The sequence below is a fragment of the Erinaceus europaeus genome, chromosome 2 (assembly GCF_950295315.1).
Source record: "Erinaceus europaeus chromosome 2, mEriEur2.1, whole genome shotgun sequence".
Lineage (NCBI taxonomy): Eukaryota > Metazoa > Chordata > Mammalia > Eulipotyphla > Erinaceidae > Erinaceus > Erinaceus europaeus.
The window spans coordinates 8804942-8825954 of NC_080163.1; the positions used below are offsets into that span (position 1 = coordinate 8804942).

General features: G+C 43.1%; 1 protein-coding gene across 1 annotated transcript; it reads left to right on the forward strand.

Moving 5' to 3' along the window:
* Positions 1-13241: 13241 nt before the first annotated feature.
* On the forward strand, positions 13242-14240 carry LOC107523599 (vomeronasal type-1 receptor 4-like). Its single transcript, XM_016195112.2, has one exon. The coding sequence runs from the start codon at positions 13242-13244 to the stop codon at positions 14238-14240; it is 999 nt and encodes a 332-aa protein (XP_016050598.1).
* The last annotated feature ends 6773 nt before the right edge of the window (positions 14241-21013 follow it).

Here is a 21013-nt window from a genome sequence, read left to right on the forward strand (position 1 = left end):
GAGATGTCTGGGTCTCTGGCAGGGTGATCTCCAGGGGAAAGGTAACGAACAGGTTCTTTCTAGAGTAAAGACACTGGGGAGCCCTTCAGCATGCTCAGAACTCATTTATTAGCAGGTGGACATGAGTTAAATAGAAAACCAGACAAAGGGAATTATTATTGAAATATGTCAGAAATTACAGGTTTCTTAAAGGTTGGCTTGATCCTATGGTAGGGGGCTGGTATGAAAAGAATTGATGCATATATATAAAGTTCAAGATAATTAGTCTCCTGATGCAGACATTTAATTACTCAAAGATGTTTGAGGGGAGGAGAGGGGTTGAACCAGTTAAGGCAAGATAGAGAGAAGATAAGCAAGGTTTGATGCAAATTGAGGACTTCAAAGGGCACTACTAGGAGTGTGTGATAAGGTGTGTTCTTCTGTGATCAGAAGGAGATTTTGAATAAGTGAATCTTAAAGTAGGCATCCATGTGGCCTGCAATTAATGGGGAGAAGTATTGGGGTTTCTGTGGGTCTGAGAGTCAAGAATGAAAGAATTAAGACTGATTTTCCCCTCTTTTGCTCACCTCGGTTTAGAGGGACTCACCAAGAGGGTATCTTCTCAGACCTCCATCCAAGGATGGGAGTAGTTCTCCCTAAGCTCTATCAAGCTTACATATAGTCCCAACATAGTGGAACAATCAGTTAGCATGCGGTACTTATACAGAAAGAAAACAGAAGTAGAACCTGAAATGGAATTGATGTATTGCACCAAAGTAAAAGACTCTGGGGTGGGTGGGTGGGGAGAATACAGGTCCAAGAAGGATGACAGAGGACCTAGTGGGGGTTTTATTCTTATATGGGAAACTGGGGAATTTTATGCATGTACAAACTATTGTACTTATTGTTGAATGTAAAACATTAATTCTTGTTGTCTACAGGAAACTCACCTAACGTAACAAGACAAACACAGACTTAAAGTGAAAGGATGGAAAACTATCATTCAAGCCAATGGCCCACAGAAAAGGGCAGGAACAGCTATTCTCATATCTGACATGATAGACTACCCTATGATCCTGCAATTCCTCTCCTGGGGATATATCCTAAGGAACACAACATATCTATCCAAAAAAAATCTGTGTACACATATGTTCTTGGCAGCACAATTTGTAATAGTCAAAACCTGGAAGCAACCCAGGTGTCCAACAACAGATGAGTGGCTGAGCAAGTTGTGGTATATATACACAATGGAATACTACTCAGCTGTAAAAAATGGTGACTTCACCGTTTTCAGCCAATCTTGGATGGACCTTGAAAAAATCATGTTGAGTGAAATAAGTCAGAAACAGAAGGATGAATATGGGATGATCTCACTCTCAGGCCGAAGTTGAAAAACAAGATTAGAAAAGAAAACACAAGTCGAACCTGAAATGGAATTGGAGTATTACACCAAAGTAAAAGACTCTGGGGTGGGTGGGTGGGTGGGTGGGGAGAATACAGGTCCATGAAAAATGATGAATGAAATAGTGGGGGTTGTATTGTTGAATGGGAATCTGGGGAATGTTATGCATGTAAAAAAAAAAAAAAAAGAAGTAGAAACGCAAAGCAGAAATTGACTGAGTTTGGAGTATGGCACCAAAGTAAGAAAGCAGAAGTACACTAGAGTTTGCAGTGAGTACCTCCCTAATACTTCCTCTCCACTTTTCCAAGCTTTGGGACCAGGATTGCTCAACAATTTGTTTGGCTTTGTATGTTAACTCTCTTTTCAGTCACCAGGTTCCAGGTGTCATCAGGATGCCGGCCAGACTTCCCTGGATTGAAGACACCACCAATGTGTCCTGGAGCTCAGCTTCCCCAGAGACCCATCCTACTAGGGAAAGAGAGAGGCAGACTGGGAGTATGGACTGACCAGTCAACACCCATGTTCAGCGAGGAAGCAATTACAGAAGCCAGACCTTCTACCTTCTGCAACCCTCAATGACCCTGGGTCCATGCTCCCAGAGGGATAGAGAATGGGAAAGCTATCAGGGGAGGGGGTGAGATATGGAGATTGGGCGGTGGGAATTGTGTGGAGTTGTACCCCTCCTACCCTATGGTTTTGTTAATTAATCCTTTCTTTAATAAAAAATTAAAAAAAAAAAACATTAATTCTGCCCCCCCCCAAAAAAACAGAAGAAAAAAGAGGGAGAAACAGCCAGTGAAGCCTGATGATGATGATGATGATGGCCCCTATATACTTATTTCATCTCCCCTGCAGGCTCATGGACTCTGAGCTGTACAAAGGACCAAAAGTTTGTAAACAACTTCAGTGATGACTGTTCATCCTGTGACTTGTATCACAGAAAACACCCTTACCTAGTCTGTCAGGTTCCAAATCTCTGCTCATCACCTAATAATTGGACTCACTCAATGGGATACAGATCACTAAGGTTCTCAGCAGAAAACAAGTCAGCACAGTAGAGAAGCCAGGAGCCCAGGAGCCATCAGCTCCTGTCAGAGCCCAGCCCTTCCTGCTCCTCTGAGGAGCCCCTGCTGCTCCAGTGATCCTGGAAGGACAGAGCCCCACTCTCCTGGGCAGTGGTCTCTGTGGGGGTCATTGTACAAAGTGTGTCACTGTCCTCACAGCCAGCACCTGGGTTCTTCCCATCAGCGTCCCCAGTCCCCAAGGAGGCCCTTTCACTGACAGTCCTGGGGACATGCTCACTGGGGCTCAGCAGAGAGGTGACTTCACTGATCACAAGGCCATATCTCGGGGTCTGGATGCATCTGATCACACAGGCAGAAGCCGTGGCCCCTTCCCACTGAGTCCCCTGTCCCTGCAGCATCAGAGAGTCGAGACATCCTCTGCCAGCTCAGGGCAGAGTCTGTAAGGAAGGAGGTGCAGCAGGAGTCTGGTGAGTGACTATCAACTAAGGGGTTCTTTGGGGCCTGTGCTCCAGTCCCAGAGACACAGGGTGGGAGGTTCCTGAAACAGGAGTTGGGCTGGGAGGAGAAATGGGGCTGCAGACTACACAGCCTGTCCCTGCTGCATCCTTGCTGGCAGGAACTGCTACCATTATTTCAAACGCAAATGACATGTGAATGGCTGGCAAGGTGACACAGGGGATAAACCTTGGACTCTCCAGCATGAGGCCCTCAGCTGGACCCTGCCATCATATGGGCCAGGGTCATCACTAGTTCTCTTCCCCTCTCTAATTTGCTAATAAATATGCAAACAAATTTGAAAAAATATTGATGTATGACTTTCAGATATTTAATATTTACCGTTTGAAAATCTAACTTCAGTAATTCTTACAGAAACTGAACATCCCTTTTCAGTTTGAGAGGAGGTTCCTGTTAGTGCCCCTGTCAAGAGCAGGAAGGATCTACTGGCATCCTGGAGTCTGTGCAGACAGTGTCACTAGAGGGCAGGCTGCAGCCCCAGCTGTGTCCTCTGAACCCTGATGACAAGGCCTTCTGGCAGCTACTAGTTCAGTCTATAGTGGGAGCATTCACATCTGAGGAGGAAGATTAGACTGTTTTCTTTCTGCAACTACAACGTAGTACATTTTGAATATATATTTCAGAAAGCAATTTCAAGCAACAATATACCTGATGGTATTTTGTAGTTGTTTATATCTGTCTCAATTTTAGTTTGCATTTCTCTGCCTGTTACATTCCCAGCTATGCAAGCTGTCATTTTCACCTCCACTCTGCCTCTCTAAAACTAGGGAGGAATCAATACACTCCAAATAGCATGGTAATCTGAAGCCTTCACTGCTGCACTTGATCTAAGACTTATGTGTGTTGTCACATAGTCAGTGTGTCACTAGGCTGCATGAGAACAGGACATTCCTCTCAGCTCCTGTGCCCTGTGACATGGCCTCTGTGATTCTGGTAGAAGAGCCAGTGGGGCTTTTCAAACATGCAGTCAGCATGTGGACATTCAGCTAACCATGGTCAGAGGAAGCTGCTTTTGCAGCTGACAGTGGCAGCTCAGCTGAGCTCACCAGGGATTCTCACCTCAATTCAGAATTGACTGAGGAAAAACATGAGTCACTATAAGAATAAAATTTGAATGCTGTCAAAACTGTCAGGAAGTCCTGTCAAGTCACATGGAATGTATGAGACAGTGAGATCACAGCCTAGCTCTCCTGGTGCCCCAGCTGTCCTGACTGAGGAGTGTGGAGAGGGGTTGAAAGTCCTGCCTTTGCCACAAGCCACCCCCCCACTCCTGAACTGTGTGTGTCTGACAGAGGCTTAATCATCCGTGTCTCATCTCTAGCCCTCAGCACAGAGAGATGACAGGAGAGTCCATGTCTCAGCTCTGAGTTCTTCATACTACACAATGCAATGTATTCTGTGAGGCATTTATACAAAGTGCTATTGAAAGGTCATTAACATCAGTGGTTAAAACTTTACCAGGATCCAGCAAAATAGTTCACTTAGACTATACACCTGCTTTGCCATGTTGTGATCTAGCTTTGAGCCTGGCCCCTGCTTCAGTGCAGGAAACATCAGTGCTGTTATATCTTTCCCTCCTCCATGTCTGTCTCTGTCCCTTGATTTGTATCTGAAAAAGCCTGGAACTTGAAGTCCCAACAGCATATTAGTGGCTTCCAGCTCCCATGCTGCCTGTACAGCCTGTCTCCCTGCTGCTCTGAGCATAAAGGTGAACGGCCATCATCTGGAAACCAGAATGTCCTCTGGGCATGTGGCAGTGGGACTCCTCTTTGCATTCCAGACCTTAGTGGGGTCTCTGGGGAAATGCTCTCAGCTTTCCCACTACATCTCCCTCCACTTCTCTGAGCTCACGGTGAGACCCACAGACGTGATTCTCAGACACCTGACCATCGCCAACTCCGTGGTCATTCTCTCCAAAGGAGTCACACAGACCATGGCAGCTTTGGGGGTGACAGACTTCCTCAGTGATTTGGGCTGCAAACTTGTCTTCTACCTTCACAAGGTTGGCAGGGGGTTTCCATGGGCACCATATGCCTCCTATGTGTGTGTCAGATGATCACCATCAGCCCCTGGACCTCCAGGTGGGCCCAGCACAAAGACAGGGCTGCCCAGAACACTGAGCACTACACAGTCCTCATCTGGATACTCATCCTGTCAGTCAACTACGTTATTTTAGCAAGTATGACTAGTACACTGAGAAGCAAAAACATGACACAAAAACAGGATTTTGGATATTTTTCTGCCACATTGAAAGGTGGAATCATAGCTTCACTCTACAGAATACTGCTTTCAGTCCCTGAAGCACTGTCTCTGGGCCTCATGACCTGGGTCAGTAGCTCCATGGTCTCCATGCTCCACAGGCACAAGCAGCAGGTCCAGCACCTTCACAGAGCTTGTGTCACCCCCACAGCTGCCCCTGAGACCAGGGCCACCCAGAGCATCCTGGTGCTGGTCAGCACCTTTGTCCCCTGCTACACCCTCTCCTCCACCTGTCTCTCTGTGTTACTGTGTCAAAGTATCCCAGCTGGTGGATGGTGAACCTCTCTGCTCCACTGGATGCATCTTTCCCCACTGTCAGCCCTTTCCTCCTCATGAGTTAATGCTCCATGCTGTGTGGGCCCCGCTGTCTGCATGAGGAATACAAGTTGCTTCAATATGATCAAGAAATTTTAATGATGATCATTTGTTTTTTTAATATTTTTGTATTTATCTCCTCATATTTTTCAACATGGTTAGTATGATTAGCAAACTCTCATGACTCGGTCAAGTAGTGTAGACCAAGCTAGTAGTGAAGACCAAGCTTTGTTTCCATACTTAAAAAGTAAATGGTAATGAAGATTATATTAAAGTACCATATTTTTATTCCCTCCAGGGTTATTACTAGGGCTCAGTGCTGGCACCACAAATACAACACTCTTGATGGCTTCTATTTTTCCCGTCTATTTTATTGGTTAGAACAGAGAGAAATTGACAGGGGAGGGGTAACAGAAAGGTGTATAAGACAGACACCTGGAGATTTGCTCTCTGCTCATAAAGCATTCACTGTGCAGGTGTGAAGTGAGGACTCAAACCTAGGTCTTTGAGCATACTAATGGGTGCACTCATTAAGGTATGTCACTGCCCTGCTCCCAAATTATTTTTGTTATGCAGATTCCTTTTTTAATATTTATGTATTCCCTTTTGTTGCCCTTATTGTTTTTTTCATTGTTGTAGTTATTATTGTTGTTATTGATGTCCTTAATGTTGCATAGGACAGAGAGAAATGGAGAGAGGAGGTAAGCCTGGGGGAGAGAAAGGTAGACACCTGCAGACCTGCTTCACCACTTGTGAATCGACCCTTCTGCAGGTGGGCAGCCGGGATCCTTACAATGGGCTTGAACTTTGCACCACATGTGCTTAACCAGCTGTGCTACCACCCAATCCCGTTATATAGATTCTTATGGGACTAAAGGTATTTTAATTCTAACAATGGAAAAGTACTGATTATGTGTTTTAGTAAAGCAGTAGGCCCTAAGACACTCCACAGCTTCCCAGAAGCCAGTGGGTATCGAGAGAGGCCAAAGCCTCCCCATCCACCACAGGGATCACCCAAGAACTGATGGGAAACTAGGTGATCTGCTAACCTGCAGATTATTATCTACCTCAACACCATGTGGGACTAGTTAGTAAAGTAGTAAAAATATTCTACTTCTCCTGAGATAATGGTGGGAAAAGTTCAACAAGATCTGGATGTATTAACTTGGAAAGAAGGAGAAAATGAGACAAGGAGAGATGAACACAAGCGGAGCAGGAAGGCAAAAAGAAACAGGATGAGCTCACCACAAAGTCACAGCAACTCTTCCACTTAGCTGAGTCCTTCTGACAATCAAAGGGAGCTTACCATGTAGTTAGCAGCTTAAAGGCTGAATACATGTGGGGCGTGTCAGATAAAATGAATATCTAGCAACCTCAGCTTCTGTCAACTTGCCTCTGCCTTGCTGAAGGGTATAGAATGCATCCAGACTGCAACTCAGCGGCTCAGTGCTTTCTGAATGATTTGGGCTTTCTGGCTTGTGCAATTAATTCCTTTCCCCTTCATCCAATCTTGGCTCCAGTCTCCTCAATTTTCTAGTGGGATTCCTATGTTCGAGTCCCTAACAATAACTGAGGTACCTGCCATTTGATATTTACCCCGTGTCATCTATATCTTTGCTGTGTCCCTAAACTCCTCTGCAGATATACCCCTTATGCTTCTTGCTGATGTCAGCTTCCTGTGGACTTCCTTTGTTACAAACCTATGAAAAGATGGACTGTTCTTTCTTAAGGCACGCACTTCTTCTGTCTTCCTCAGACACTTGTTTGCCACACCAGTCTTTCTTAGAATAAACTTTGGTCTAAGAATATTTTTCATTGTTTGAGTAACTTTGAGTTAGCCTGGTGGAGATTTCAGTGTCAAGGACCAGTATCCACATGCCTGTACTATCAATCCAATGCTCCTGGATGCTTTTTGTGTGTGTGTGTGTGTGTGTGTTTGTGTGTGTGTGTGTGTGTGTGTGTGTGTGTGTGTGTGTGTGTGTGTGTGTGTTTTATTGCATAAGACAGGGAGAAATTGAGAGAGGAAGGGTAGACACACACACAGAGAGAAAGACACCTTTAGACCTGCTTCTCCACTATTGAAGTGAGCTCCGTGCAGGTGAGAAATTGCCGGGATAGTCTGAGGGTGCTTCTTCCAGAGCAAGTGCTCTCTGTGTTGGAAAGAACTCAACTGGAGCCAACCTAGGCTGCTGCATGGGAGAGGAATCAGGAACTCGTGCTGGGCTAGCATTGCAGGAGAGAGACTCTGGGACTCTTGGAGCCAGAAGACAATCCCCAGTGTGTTCAAACAGAAGAGCAGCTATATATACTCACCAAGTAGGGTGGAAACAGGATGTGATGTAGAGAGGGTGGTGTGAAAAGAGAGTGGTGGAAATCAGGGCTCATCTAGGAGAGGGGGTGGAGCAAAAAGTGCATATGAACCAGTGGGGTTCATATGCACTGCAGGCAGGGCAGTTCTAGTGGTTATGTAAATAGACCGCAGGGTTAAGTAGAGGGAAACTGGCTTACTGCCCAAGATCTCCCCCTTTATTTTTAACTAATGGCCATAGTATCAGAAGTGCAGGGCACTTTGTGAGGCAGGGAGACTGATAGGATGATGCACACCTTTGGGGTTCTACTGTCCTTCCTTGCTCAACCTCTCAGTAGAGAGACTAACAGGATTGACACACCTCTCAGGTTCAAACCCTTCCAAACTCAACCACATCCTTACAATTTCCCAACATCTCCCTCTTACTTAATGACCATATATAAATGGGTCAATGTCTGTAAAAGGCTCCATCTCTGTTAGGAGAATGGCAGTGTATGGGTGAACAGAAACCTGTTGGGAAGAAACCCGAATGATAGTGTGTAAGCATCTTCAAAAAGAACTAGCACAAGACAGGGAGGGATAAGTAAGAGTATCAAAGGACAGAGTGAGACTGAAGTGAGGTCTGGTAGGTGGAGAGGAGGGCTGCCTGATGGGTAGAGGTGTGGGGGCCTGATAAGATGAGGGGCAAGAGGGATGATCTGGTGTTGCAAAGTCCAGAGACAGCTGGATGCAAGGTCCATGTACTGCTACAGTCAGTCCTTGAGAAGTACCGCAGTGTAAAGGGAGTGTCCAAAGGTGTACCAGCAAGTCCGATAGAAGTGTCAGTCCAATGTCAACGACCAGAGAAAGAATGCCACACATCTATCTCGATGGGGGAGAACAGCCACTGGAACTTTTATGCTCTATAGAGAGTGAGCTGGAACCACCAAAACATGACAGGCGAAGCAGAAGCAGGAAGAGCAGATAGCGATGGGTGAGAGAAAGGCGGTAGGAAAGACTTGTCCTTTGGAGTCCGTGAATCAGGTTCTCCAGATCATGTTAGGTCACATCATGGGTTTCAGGGGAGGGGTAGCTGTAGTTGTAGGTGATATCAGAGGACAGGGGTCCAAGATGTATTTCAGATGCTTCGTCATGTGAAGGCTCGACATAGCTGTAGTCAATTACTTATGAAGAAAAAACTTGTAACAAATACGAAGTTTACTATAGTGATAACTCGATGATTATAACTGGTTTAGGTATATATATAATTTTGTTTAAAGGTCATCTTTTTTGACCTCATAGAGCAGTCTCTGTACAGCTGAATTTTCAAACCAAATTTAGGTAAAATATATATAAATTTTTAACTATTTTTACATTGGACTTTAAAACCACTCAGGTTACTTATGTTAGGGACAATATTGTTTTTTTTTTTTTTTTTGAACATTTACAATGTCAGATTGATGCCAGATTTGTTGGGGACTAATTTCCACCAGATTATCTTACAGGGCATTTTGAGGGGCCCTCCAAAAGTGTCCTGTATAGAGAATTTGTATCCTAATTTTGGAGATGATAAATTATCACATTGAATATTTAGACTTTTACCTAAAATACTCAGTTACTTTAGCAAATTAATTTTATCTTTCCTGGTAAAAATCTAGCTTCAAAGTTACACCTTTAACCGTTAAGTTAATGTTTACCAAATTTGAAATACACATGTAAAACATATAACACACGGGAGGAGAAAAACATTTGTAACTAAGACATATCATTTCAAACACGAATTTAGATCTGTACTGTCATAGTTGAAACATCTTTACTCACACAGTTTAAGACTAAACATTTCATATTTATACCAAGACTAAAAAGAAATCAAAATGAGTAAAATACAATTTTTTACTGTTTCTGAACATCTCCAGAAACCATGGCTGCATCCAGCATTTTTATATAAAGTCATTTAAGTTTCAGAGTACTCTGAGAAAAATGGGTCGTACAAAAAATTTTGGTCACTCAACTCACTCAAAAAAGTTTTTTTTTCAACTCGCTCACTCACAAAACACAACTGACCAGTCATAGCATAAGCATAAGATATTCGGGGGGCAAGAGAGCTCTGTGAATCATATTTTTCAGATCCTGCCATGTTGTATTATAGATCCTGGGGTGCATCCTGCAACCAGTCCTCTTGCAGTATTTCTTGTTCCTGAGGGATATCAGCGCCATCATGTGGGTATGACTGGACATGGCAGCCAGGAAGCCAGACAGGTTCGGAGTAATTCTGTGGAAAAACGCATGCAAAACCCCTCCCCATGGTCAATAGGGGGTCAGGCCCTTTCCAAATTTTACAGAGTGGGTCTTTCCATTTGACGTTAATAGTTGGGAGGGTGGATGGTGTTTGCCAGTGAAGAATAATAGGAGGTTGGTCCGAGTTTTTGTAAATATTAAAGAGATTTAATGTAGTTAAGGCTTTTGCTAGTTGGATATTGGGGGGGGGGTACCTTTCCCTTTTTTCTTTATTTAATTGAACCTTAAGAGATTGATGGGCCCTCTCGACAATGCCTTGTCCCTGTGGATTATACGGAATGTCTGTAGTATGAGTAATGTTCCAGAGGGAACAAAAATCTTTAAATTGTTTGCTGTTAAAAGCATACCAATTATCAGTTTTAAGTTGAAGAGGTACCCCCATCACAGCAAAACAGAAGAGCATATGGCTTATAAGTTTTTTGAGCTTTCTCCCATCTGAGCTGTAGCCCACATAAACTTAGAGAAGGTATCAATTGAGAAAAACACATATTTTGTTTGCCAAAGTTGAGTAAGTGGGTGACATCAATTTTCCAAAGAGTGTTGGCTTTTAAGTCTTGGGGGTTAACCCCAAGAGTTTCAATAGCAGGTGTTCTGATTAGGCCTACACAGGAGGAGCAAGTAGTAAGAATGCGTTTCAACTATGCCAGAGGAATATCAGGAAATCGAGCTCGAATTCCTTTAAGATTAACATGGGTTAGGGGATGAAAGTCAGCAGGATTAGAGACAGATGCTAGGAGAATTCCTGTGGAAGCAAGGCAGTCAACAGCAGTATTCCCTTCGGACAGGGGACCAGGAAAAGGGCTGTGGGAATGAAGGTGTTGAACATACAGTGGTTGGGTTTGAGAACAGAGCATAGAGGCAATTTGAATCAAGAGAGGGGAAAGTGGGTTGTCATCAATTCTCACATAAGATTGAGCAAGCCATGGAAGTAAGTTAACAGTATACACACTGTAAGAAAAAAGGTTGAAGGATTCTGGTACAGCTTTTAATGCAAGGAAAACAGCATAAAGTTCTTTGTACGGAGGGGAATTATCAGGAAGCTCAGTAAAGAGAGGTTTGGGCTATTGCTGGTCTGGATAGCATATAAGGGCAGCAGCTCCCTTTTTTCCACCATCAGTGAACACTGTAGAAGCTCGGGGGATGGGACCTCAGGAGAAAAGTTTAGGTACTAGTAGAGACACTAGAGGTAAAGAAGCTATCAAATTATTAGAGGGAAAATGATTATCTAATTGTCTTGGAAAACCCATTAAACTTATGGAAAAATGAGAATGGTGGCATAGGACCATTCTGTATATGTGAGAGAAAAGGGAAGAATGATTGAATCCGATTCCCTTCCTAAGACCTGTAATGCTCATTTATCTTTACAGAACACAAAGATACCACTTTCTGGAGTGTTGCGTTTAATTCCCATGGGCCTGTTATCAAGAGCAGGAGGGTGGGCTGGGACCCTGGGACTCACTGCTGTGATGGAAGGAAAGTTTCTGGGAATTGAAAGATTTTCTCTAACACCTGCTTGCAATGCAGTTAAATCAGACAGACTGTGTAACTCCTGAAGGCATCCTGTGTCTGCTCCTTAGCCCAGATTCTCCCTTGAACTAAGACATCACAGGTAATTGATAAAATTGTATCTGCTGCAGACATCAGTGACTGAGGGCATGTTGTGAATTCTGATGTTTTTTCTGCTTTGTTAATATTTTTCTTCCAATCAGCTCAACAAGTAACTCTTCACGTATTTACTCCTCAGTCTAATTTATTAAGATTTTTTAAAATTATAAATGGGTGCTGGACTTCATCAAATGCTTTTTCTGCATCAGCTGATAAATTCATGTGAATTTTGTCTTTTTTTTTTTTTTTTTTTTGGTATGGTGGATTACATTGATTGGGCTGCAAGTGCTGAACCATGCTGGTTTCCCATGGAAGAATCCCCTTGGTCACAATGGATTATTTTCTTAACATATAGTTGGATTCCAGTAACCAAGACGTTTTTTGAGAGTCAATTTTTGTCACGGATATAGGACTCTAGTATTTTTTTTTTGTTTTTGTTTTGTTTTTTTGGTGGACTCCTTTTATGTTATAGGGATGAAAATGACATATTAGCCTCATAAGAGGTGCTTGAGAGGATTCCCTCTTCTTCTATTTTCTGGAAGAGTTTGAGGAGAATACCCCACTCTACACAAGGTTTCACAAGTCCTGCCCAACTGCTCTTTAGTTCACGAGGGTATGAAGAGAGAGTTCTGTGGGGTTAGATAAGAATTCATCTGTCTCCATAATAACAACTTAACTTTTTTACATAACTTTTTATGTCTTGTAGATCACATAGAGTGGGATGCAGTGTGGAGGGATTGTTCAGCACCATGAGCTGTGACATTGCTCTGTGACCCTGGCATGTGAATGAGGGTCTCTGATGGCCAGTCAGCTGTGTGTTGTGCAGGTCCAGTGTGGGCAGGGGCAGGACACTAATCACAGACTACAGAAATGTATCCTTGTAATGAAATGGTACCTAGGATTTTCAACTGTGACTGTGATGTTTACTGAAAGAATTCACATACATGAAAAGAAAATGAGAAGAACAAAATATTAGAACAAGTGTTGTGTGAATGACATGATCCGTTCAAAGAAAGAAACCTCTCCACAGAACTGACTCATCTGAGTCCCAGATGTCCCCACAGAGGAATGTGGAAAGGGGAAAACCCTGGATTTACCATCATCTCCCTCCCACTCTGCTGCTGAACCCCGTGAGTCTTCTCATCTATGTCTAATCTTCGTCCCTCTGCACAGTGAGATGAGAGGAATGTGTGTCTGTGGAGACACCAGTCTGAACATCTCTGATCGTGTCTGATCTTGGAAACCAAGGAGGGAGGAGAAGGGCTGGTTAGCACCTGGATAGAAGACATGAGCCTCTGTTGCATGGTCATGAATACAATGACATTGCCCTGAGACCAGTGCCTCAAGGAGAAACACAGACTCAGTGCTAGTGAAATTCCAGCAGAGGTGGAGATTCCACTGTGTCAGTGCATATGACAAATTGTCCACAGGATGGGCTGGGACTGACTGAAGAATATTGAATTTCAGAGAACACTGTTCCACTGCCTCCTGCCTTCTGTTCCCAGCAGGCTTCTCTGACAGGAAGGCAGACAGCTGTCACCTGAAAGCCAGCAGAATGGCCTCTCAGCATGTGGCACTGGTACTAGTCTTTGTTTTGCAGACCTCAGTGGGGACCCTCGGAAATTATTTCCTGCTTTTCCACTACATCTCCCTTTCCCTCAGAGGACACAGGGTGAGAGCAACAGATGTGATTCTCAAACACCTGACCATTGCCAACTCCTTGGTCATTCTCTCTAGGGGAGTCACACAGACCATGGCAGCTTTGGGGGTGACAGACTTCCTCAGTGATATGGGCTGCAAACTTGTCTTCTACCTTCATAGGGTGGGCAGGGGTGTTTCCATGGGCACCATCTGTCTCCTAAGTGTGTGTCAGATGGTCACCATCAGCCCCTGGACCTCCAGGTGGGCCCAACACAAAGACAGGGCTGCCCAGAACACTGAGCATTACACGGTCCTGACCTGGATACTCAGCATGTCCCTCAATCTTGTGACTAATCTAAGAATTAGCAGGAGTTCTAACAATAAAAATATCACAAATAGAGAATTTCTTGATTCTTGCTCTGCTACATTTCAAGGTGGATTGTCAACCCCACTCACTGCAGCACTGTTCTCAGTCCCTGACTGGATGTCTCTGGGCCTCATGACGTGGGCCAGTGGCTCCATGGTCTCCATGCTCCACAGGCACAAACAACAGGTCCAGCACCTTCACAGAGCTCGTGTCATGCCCAGAGCTGCCCCTGAGACCAGGGCCACCCAGAGCATCCTGGTGCTGGTCAGCACCTTTGTCACCTGCTACGCCCTGTCCTCCACCTGTCACCTCTGCATTGCTCTGTCAAAGTATCCCAGCTGGTGGATGGTGAACCTTTCTGCTCTACTGGCTGCATCTTTCCCCACTGTCAGCCCCTTCCTCCTCATGAGCTGGCGCTCCAGGCTGTGTGGGCCCTGCCGTGTCTGTGTGACAAACACTAGCCCCCAGTGTAGGCAGGAAAGCATCACTGATGTGCTTTGGTGCAACCCCGCTTCTTGCTCCTCTTCCACAGAACCCTCAAGATGAGCACTGATTGTGACAGTCGAGCAGGGAAGAAGCAGCTTTGCTCCCATTAGAAAGCATTCAAGAGTAAGAGCGACAGCAAGGGAGTGACGCTCATTCTTGTGCTGTCATATAAATGAATTTTAACAAGTTTGACAGTGGAAACAGCCTACGTCTGCTTTAATAAGACAGGTTGTCATAAAATATTCTGGGCATGATGATCTGTGTGAGCTGTAATATGACAAATTGAATCTCAACATGTCCTCTCTCATGGACACTGTGAAATGGAGGGGAATCTGTGAGATGGTTGCCCACAGTGCTGAAGAGAGACTGAGCCCTCAGAGGAAGGAGGCAGCAGGGGCAGCAGGGGAGTCACTTCACAGGTGGTGAAGCAGGTCTGCATGTGTTGATTTTTCTCTCCCCCTCTCTGTCTTCTCCTCCTCTTTCGATTTCTCTCTGCCTTATCTGTCAACAATAATAACTACAACAATAAAAAAGCAGGAGCAACAAAAGACAATAAATAAATATTAAAAATAGAAGAAGTTTGACCCAGACTACAGCAGACACTGCAAGGCAGGCTTTCTGATTTAATGTATCAGGTTCACAGTAAAAATGAACAGGTGTTTGGCTCACATGAGCTGTGTTTTCAGGTCTGTAGACTATTCTTTTTTTTTCTTTATTTTTATTTATTAAAAGGAAACATTGACAAAACCATAGGATAAAAGGCATACAACTGCACACAATAACCACTAACAGATCCATATCCCATCTACTCCCCTGATAGCTTTCCTATTCTTTATCCCTCTGGATGTATTGACCTAAGGTCATTGTGGCGTGCAGAAGGTGGAAGGTCTGGCTTCTATAATTGCTTCCCTCCCAAACACGGGCATTTACAGGTTGATACATAGTCCCAGTCTGCCTCTCTCTTTCCATAGTGTGGTAGGGCTCTGGGGAAGCAGAGCTTCAGGACACATTGGTGGGGCCATCTGCCCAAGGAAGTCTGGTCAGAATTTTTATTTACTCCTTTTGGGATTGACTCAGCCATGTCAATAAACTGAGTGTCTGGAGGCATTCTTGATCTTCAGCATGAAGGAGCTTTGTGAAGTGCATTCCCTCACATTGAGGACATACGAGTTGTAGCTCCGTCTCAAGCAACATTACCTGACTTGCAATACTGAGCCCTCAGAACAGAGAAACATTCAATTCTACTAATTGCATGTGATGTTTGTTACTGCACATGTAAGGATGCAAATAAAAGAGACACATCTTCAGAAATATCTCCTGTGAATTAGAAGCACTGTTATAGGCCAGCAATTTCCCAAAATTGGGAATGGATTTGGTTTGTTTGGTTTTTTTATTAATTAACTAATTAATTTATTTATTTAAGAAAGTAGACATTAAAAAAATCATAGGATGGGGGTACAACTACACACAATTCCCACCACCCAATCTCCATATCACATCCCCTCCCCAATAGCTTTCCCATTCTCTATCCCTCTGGGAGCATGGACCCAGGGTCGTTGTGGGTTGCAGAAGGTGGGAGGTCTGGCCTCTCCAGCATTTGTTGATGCTGTCCTTTCTGATGTATGCCATTCTTACAGGAGTGAGGTGGTATCTCAATGCTGTCTTTATTTGCATTTCTCTGACAATCAACAACCTGGATCAGTTTTTCATATGTTTGTTAGCTTTTTGGATATCCTCTGGAGTGAACGTTCTGTTCATATACTCTGCCCATTTATGTATGGGGTCATTTGCTTTTTTGGTGCTAAGTTTGCTGAGCTCTTTATATATCTTGGTGATTAGTCTCTTGTCTGATGTCTGGTATGTAAAGATCTTCTCCCATTCTGAGAGGGGTCTCTTTGTGTGATAGTTTCTTTGGCTGTGCAGAAGCTTTTCAATTTGATATATTTCCATTTGTTTGTTTCTGCTTTAGTCTTCCTTGCAGTTGGGTTTGTTTCATCAAAGATGTCCTTAAGGTTTAGGTGGGAAAGTGTTTTACCAATGTTTTCCTGTAAGTATTTGACTGTTTCTAGTCTAACATCCAGGTCTTTAATCCATTTGGAGTTGATTTTTTTTCTGGTGAGATAAAGTGGTTCAGTTTTATTCTTCTGCATGTTACAACCCAGTTTTCCCAGCACCATTTATTGAAGAGAGCCTCTACTTCCATTTAATCCTTTGGGGCCCCTTATCAAAAATTTGATATGCATAGGTGTGGGGGTTTAGTTCTGGGCTTTCAATTCTGTTCCACGGGTCTGTGTGCCTATTTTTGTTCTAGTACCATGCTGTTTTGATTATGATGGCTTTATAATAAAGTTTGAGGTCTGGGAGTGTGATGCCTCCATTTCTGTTTCTTTTCCTCAAGATGGCTTTGGAAATTCTAGGTGTTTTCAGGTTCCAGATAAATGATTGTAGTTTTTGTTCTATTCTCTTAAAGAAGTTTGGTGGAACTTTGATGAGTATCACATTTAATTTGTATATTGCTCTGGGAGAATATTCATTTTGATGATATTTATTCTTTTGATCCATGAGCATGGGATTTCTTTCCATTTCTTGGAATCAGTTTCTATTTCCGTGAAAAGTGACTCATAGTTATCAGTATACAAGTCTTTCACTTTTTTGGTGAGCTTTACTCCTAGGTATTTTATTGATTTTGCTGCAACAGTGAATGGTAATGATTTCTGGATGTCTCCTTCAGATTTAGTGTTTGCATAAAGAAATGCCAGTGATTTTTGTACACTGATTTTGTAGCCTGACACCTTGCTATATTGCCCAATAACTTCCAGTAGTTTTCTGCTGGATTCTTTAGGTTTTTATATGTATACTATCATATCATCTGCAAATAGTGAGAGCTTGACTTCTTCCCTTCCAATCTGTATTCTAAACAACATACTGCTTAAGAACCACTGGGTCAGAGAGTCACTCAAGCAAGAAATTTAAATGTTACTGGAAACAAATGAAAATGAAGACACAACCTATCAAAATATTTGGGACACAGCTAAAGCAGTATTGAGAGGGAAACTCATAGCCATACAATCACATATTAAACAACAAGAAAAAGCTCAAATAAATGACCTTACTGTACACCTCAAGGACTTAGAGGAAGAGGAACAAAGGAACCCTAAAGCAACCAGAAGGACAGAAATCACTAAAATTAGAGCAGAAATAATCAACACTGAAAATAAGAGAACCATACAGAAGATCAGTGAAGCCAAGTGTTGGTTCTTTGAAAGATTAAACAAAATTGACAAACTCCTAGCCAGACTAACTAAACAAAAAAGGGAGAAGACTCAAATTCATAGAATTGTAAATGATAGAGGAGATATCAGAACTGTCGCCACAGAAATCCAGAAAATCATGCGAACTTCTATGAAGAACTATACTCCACCAAGCTAGAAAATCTGGAAGAAATGGGAGAATTCCTAGAAGCATATGCCCTTCCAAAACTGAACCAGGAAGAACTACAAAATATAAATACACCAATCACAAAGAAAGGAAAACCATTATTAAGAATCTCCCCAACAACAAATGTCCTGGACAAGATGACTTCACAAATGAATTCTACAAAACCTTCAGGAAACAGTTAGTACCCATACTTCTAAAGCTTTTCCATAAGATCGAAGAAACAGGATCACTCCCTTCTCCTTCTGTGAAGCTAACATCACTCTCATACCAAAATCAGATAGGGACACAACAAAAAAGGAAAACTACAGACCAATATCTCTGATGAACATAGATACCAAAATATTAAACAAGATCTTGGCCAACCGGATACAGCAGCATATCAAAAAGATTGTTCATCATGACCAAGTGGGATTTATCCCAGGAATGCAAGGTTGGTTCAACATGTAAGTCAATGTCATTCACCACATCAATAAAAGCAAAGCCAAAACCCACAGGATTATCACAATAGATGCAGAGAAAGCCTTTGACAAAATCCAACACCCATTCATGCTCAAAACCCTACAAAAAATGGGAATAGATGGGAAATTTCTCTTGATAGTGGAATCCATATATAGCAAACATACAGCCAACATGATACTCAATGGACAGAAGCTTAAAGCATTCCCCCTCAGATCGGGAACTAGACAGGGCTGTCCACTGTCTCCATTACTCTTCAACATAGGGTTGGAAGTACTTGCCATAGCAATCAGGCAAGAGAAAGGTTTGTTCATTTTTTTTATGTTCCCCCTTTATTGGAGGAATAATGTTTTATATTTGACAGTAAATACAATAGTTTGTGCATGCATAATATTTCTCAGTTTTCCACATAACAAAACAACCCCCATGAGGTCTTCTTTCAGCCTATTCCTGCACCTGTAGTCTCCCCCACATGCCCCAGAGTCTTTTACATTGATTCAAAACACCATCTCCAGTGCAGATTCTGCTCAATGTTTTCTCCTCAGATCTTGTTTTTCAACGTCTGCCTGTGGGGAAATTGTGAGGAGCCTCACAAAGCACCCTGCATTTCTGATACTATGGCTTATCTACAAAATTATTGCTTTGCCTCAAAGATCCCCACCCATTCCATTCCTTTGATCTATCTTCTTTCTACCCTCACGACCCTCCCTGCATGCAGGGTAATATTAATCCTACCAGTTAAAACCTTTGCAACAGTTGCTAAGGAAGTTTCTAACTTCCAGCCCCTTTTGCCTTTCTCTGATCCTTTCCTTTTCTGACTTGCCACTTCCAGGTCTGCCCTTTAAAAGCCTGGCTCTCTGGTCAATAAAGATTTTGCATTGCTTTGTGGCCGCATGTTTGCTTCCTGAGTCATCTCACTGTGTCACTGAGTGAGTAGTATCCCAGGCTGGCTCCGGTCAAGTTCTCAACAACCCAGAGAGTACTGTTACGTCCAGATTTCAGATACCATTCCCACAGAGTGGAAGGCAGAATCATATGTAAAAGCAAAGAGCCTTTATGGAAGCAAGCTTAAACCTGGGCTACATGCACCTCCCAATAGTGGCATGTGAACCCCAAAGAGAGGCAGAAAGATTATTTTTATGCACATCAGGGGTGGATTCTTTGGGGGGGGGGGTCACGTAAAGTTTAGACTTGCTTGTCAAAGAGTTCTTTAATCACTGTCCTTGACTACAGTCCAGCAGTCTTGTCTGTTAAGCAAATTTTGGGTTTTGGGATGGTCATAACCTTCGTTTACAGAACTATGGCTTATCAGTAAAAACAACTGGTAATGGTTTCTCAAGGATAAGGGGCAGCTGCTCTGCAGCTGTAACTTGTTGGGTTACAGTATGGAGGAACTTCAAGGACAAAATGAAGTAGCAATGGCCCTCACAGTACACTCCTCAGAAGAGGCACCTCCAAGCTAGCCAGGCACTGCCTGTGAGTAAGATCATCCCATATTTATCCTTCCTTTATTTTTTTATTTTTATTTAAATTTTTATTTAGAAAATGGAAACACTGACAAAATGATAGGATAAGAAGAGTACAATTCCCACTACCAGAACTCTGTATCTCCTCCCCTCCCCTGAAAGCTTAGCTATTCTATATCCCACTGAGAGTATGGATCCAAGGCCATTGTGGGCTTCAGAAGGTGGAAAGTCTGGATTCTGTAATTGCTTTCCCACTTAATGTGGGCATTGACAAGTGGATCCATACTCACAGCCTGCCTCTCTCTTTCCCTAGTGGGGCAGGGTCTGGGGAAGTTGGGCTCCAGGACACATTGGTGGGGTCACCTGCGCAGGGAAGTCCAATGGGCATCATATTAGCATCTGAAACATGGTGGCCCTAAAAAGAGTTAAACTGGGAGTTGGGCAGTAACACAGCAAGTTAAGTGCAAGTAGCAAAAAGTGCAAGGACCAGCATAAGGATCCCAGTTCAAGTCCCTAGCTCCCCACCTACAGGTGAGTCAATTCACAAGCAGTGACACAGGTCTGAAGAAGTCTGTCTTTGTCTCCCCCTCTCTGTCTTCCCTTCCACTCTCTATTTCTCTCTGTCTTATCTAACAATGACAACATCAATAATAATAACTAAAACCATAAAAACAAGTGCAACAGAAAGGGAAAATAAAATAAATATTTAAAATTTTTTAAAACAAAAAATATAATGTAAAAAAATACTTAACTTATAAAACTATACAAATTGTTGACTTATAATGAACCTAAAGACTGGAATATTGCAGATGGAAATTCAGGGTCTCCATTTTGGAAAGGGCTACTAGGTCTAATTTAGGCTTATTCAAAGGGGCCCAAGACTTTACTAGTTTTTGCCTGAGCCTGACTGATGTGCAGGTGGACCTACTTTATTTTTTGGAAAATGATGTCATGTCTGGACAAAGGACTAGAAATCTGGATCAGGGAAGAGAGTAGCTTCCAAATATGGGAAAAGTGTATAAATATTATTGACTGTATACCCCATCCATTTGTTCTGTTCTTGAGTCAGGTTTCAACCCATCCTCACTGCACTGAGGGAAGCTTTGGAGCTGTGTCATCTAGTCACTTCCCTATTCTACTTCCATCCCTTTCAGTCTTTTGCTTCTGATAAGGCCAATCAGGCGGACATCAGTCAGTGTTACCCTTCCTCTCTTCATCTATCCACCTTCTTTTTTTTTTACCACAGGAGTACTAGGGCACTGTGCCTGCATGACTCAGTCATCACTAGAAGCTTCAGTGCCATAGACACTTAACTCTGCATTACTGTCTAAATTCTTTTCTTGTCAAGATAGGACCAGGGTTCTTACCTGTGAAGGGGACGGAGCCAGAAGGGGGTGGACCAAGGGATCAGGAAGGGGTTTCAGAGGGGTGAGATATGGTAGCACATATTTTAGGGAGATATGGAAGTTACCC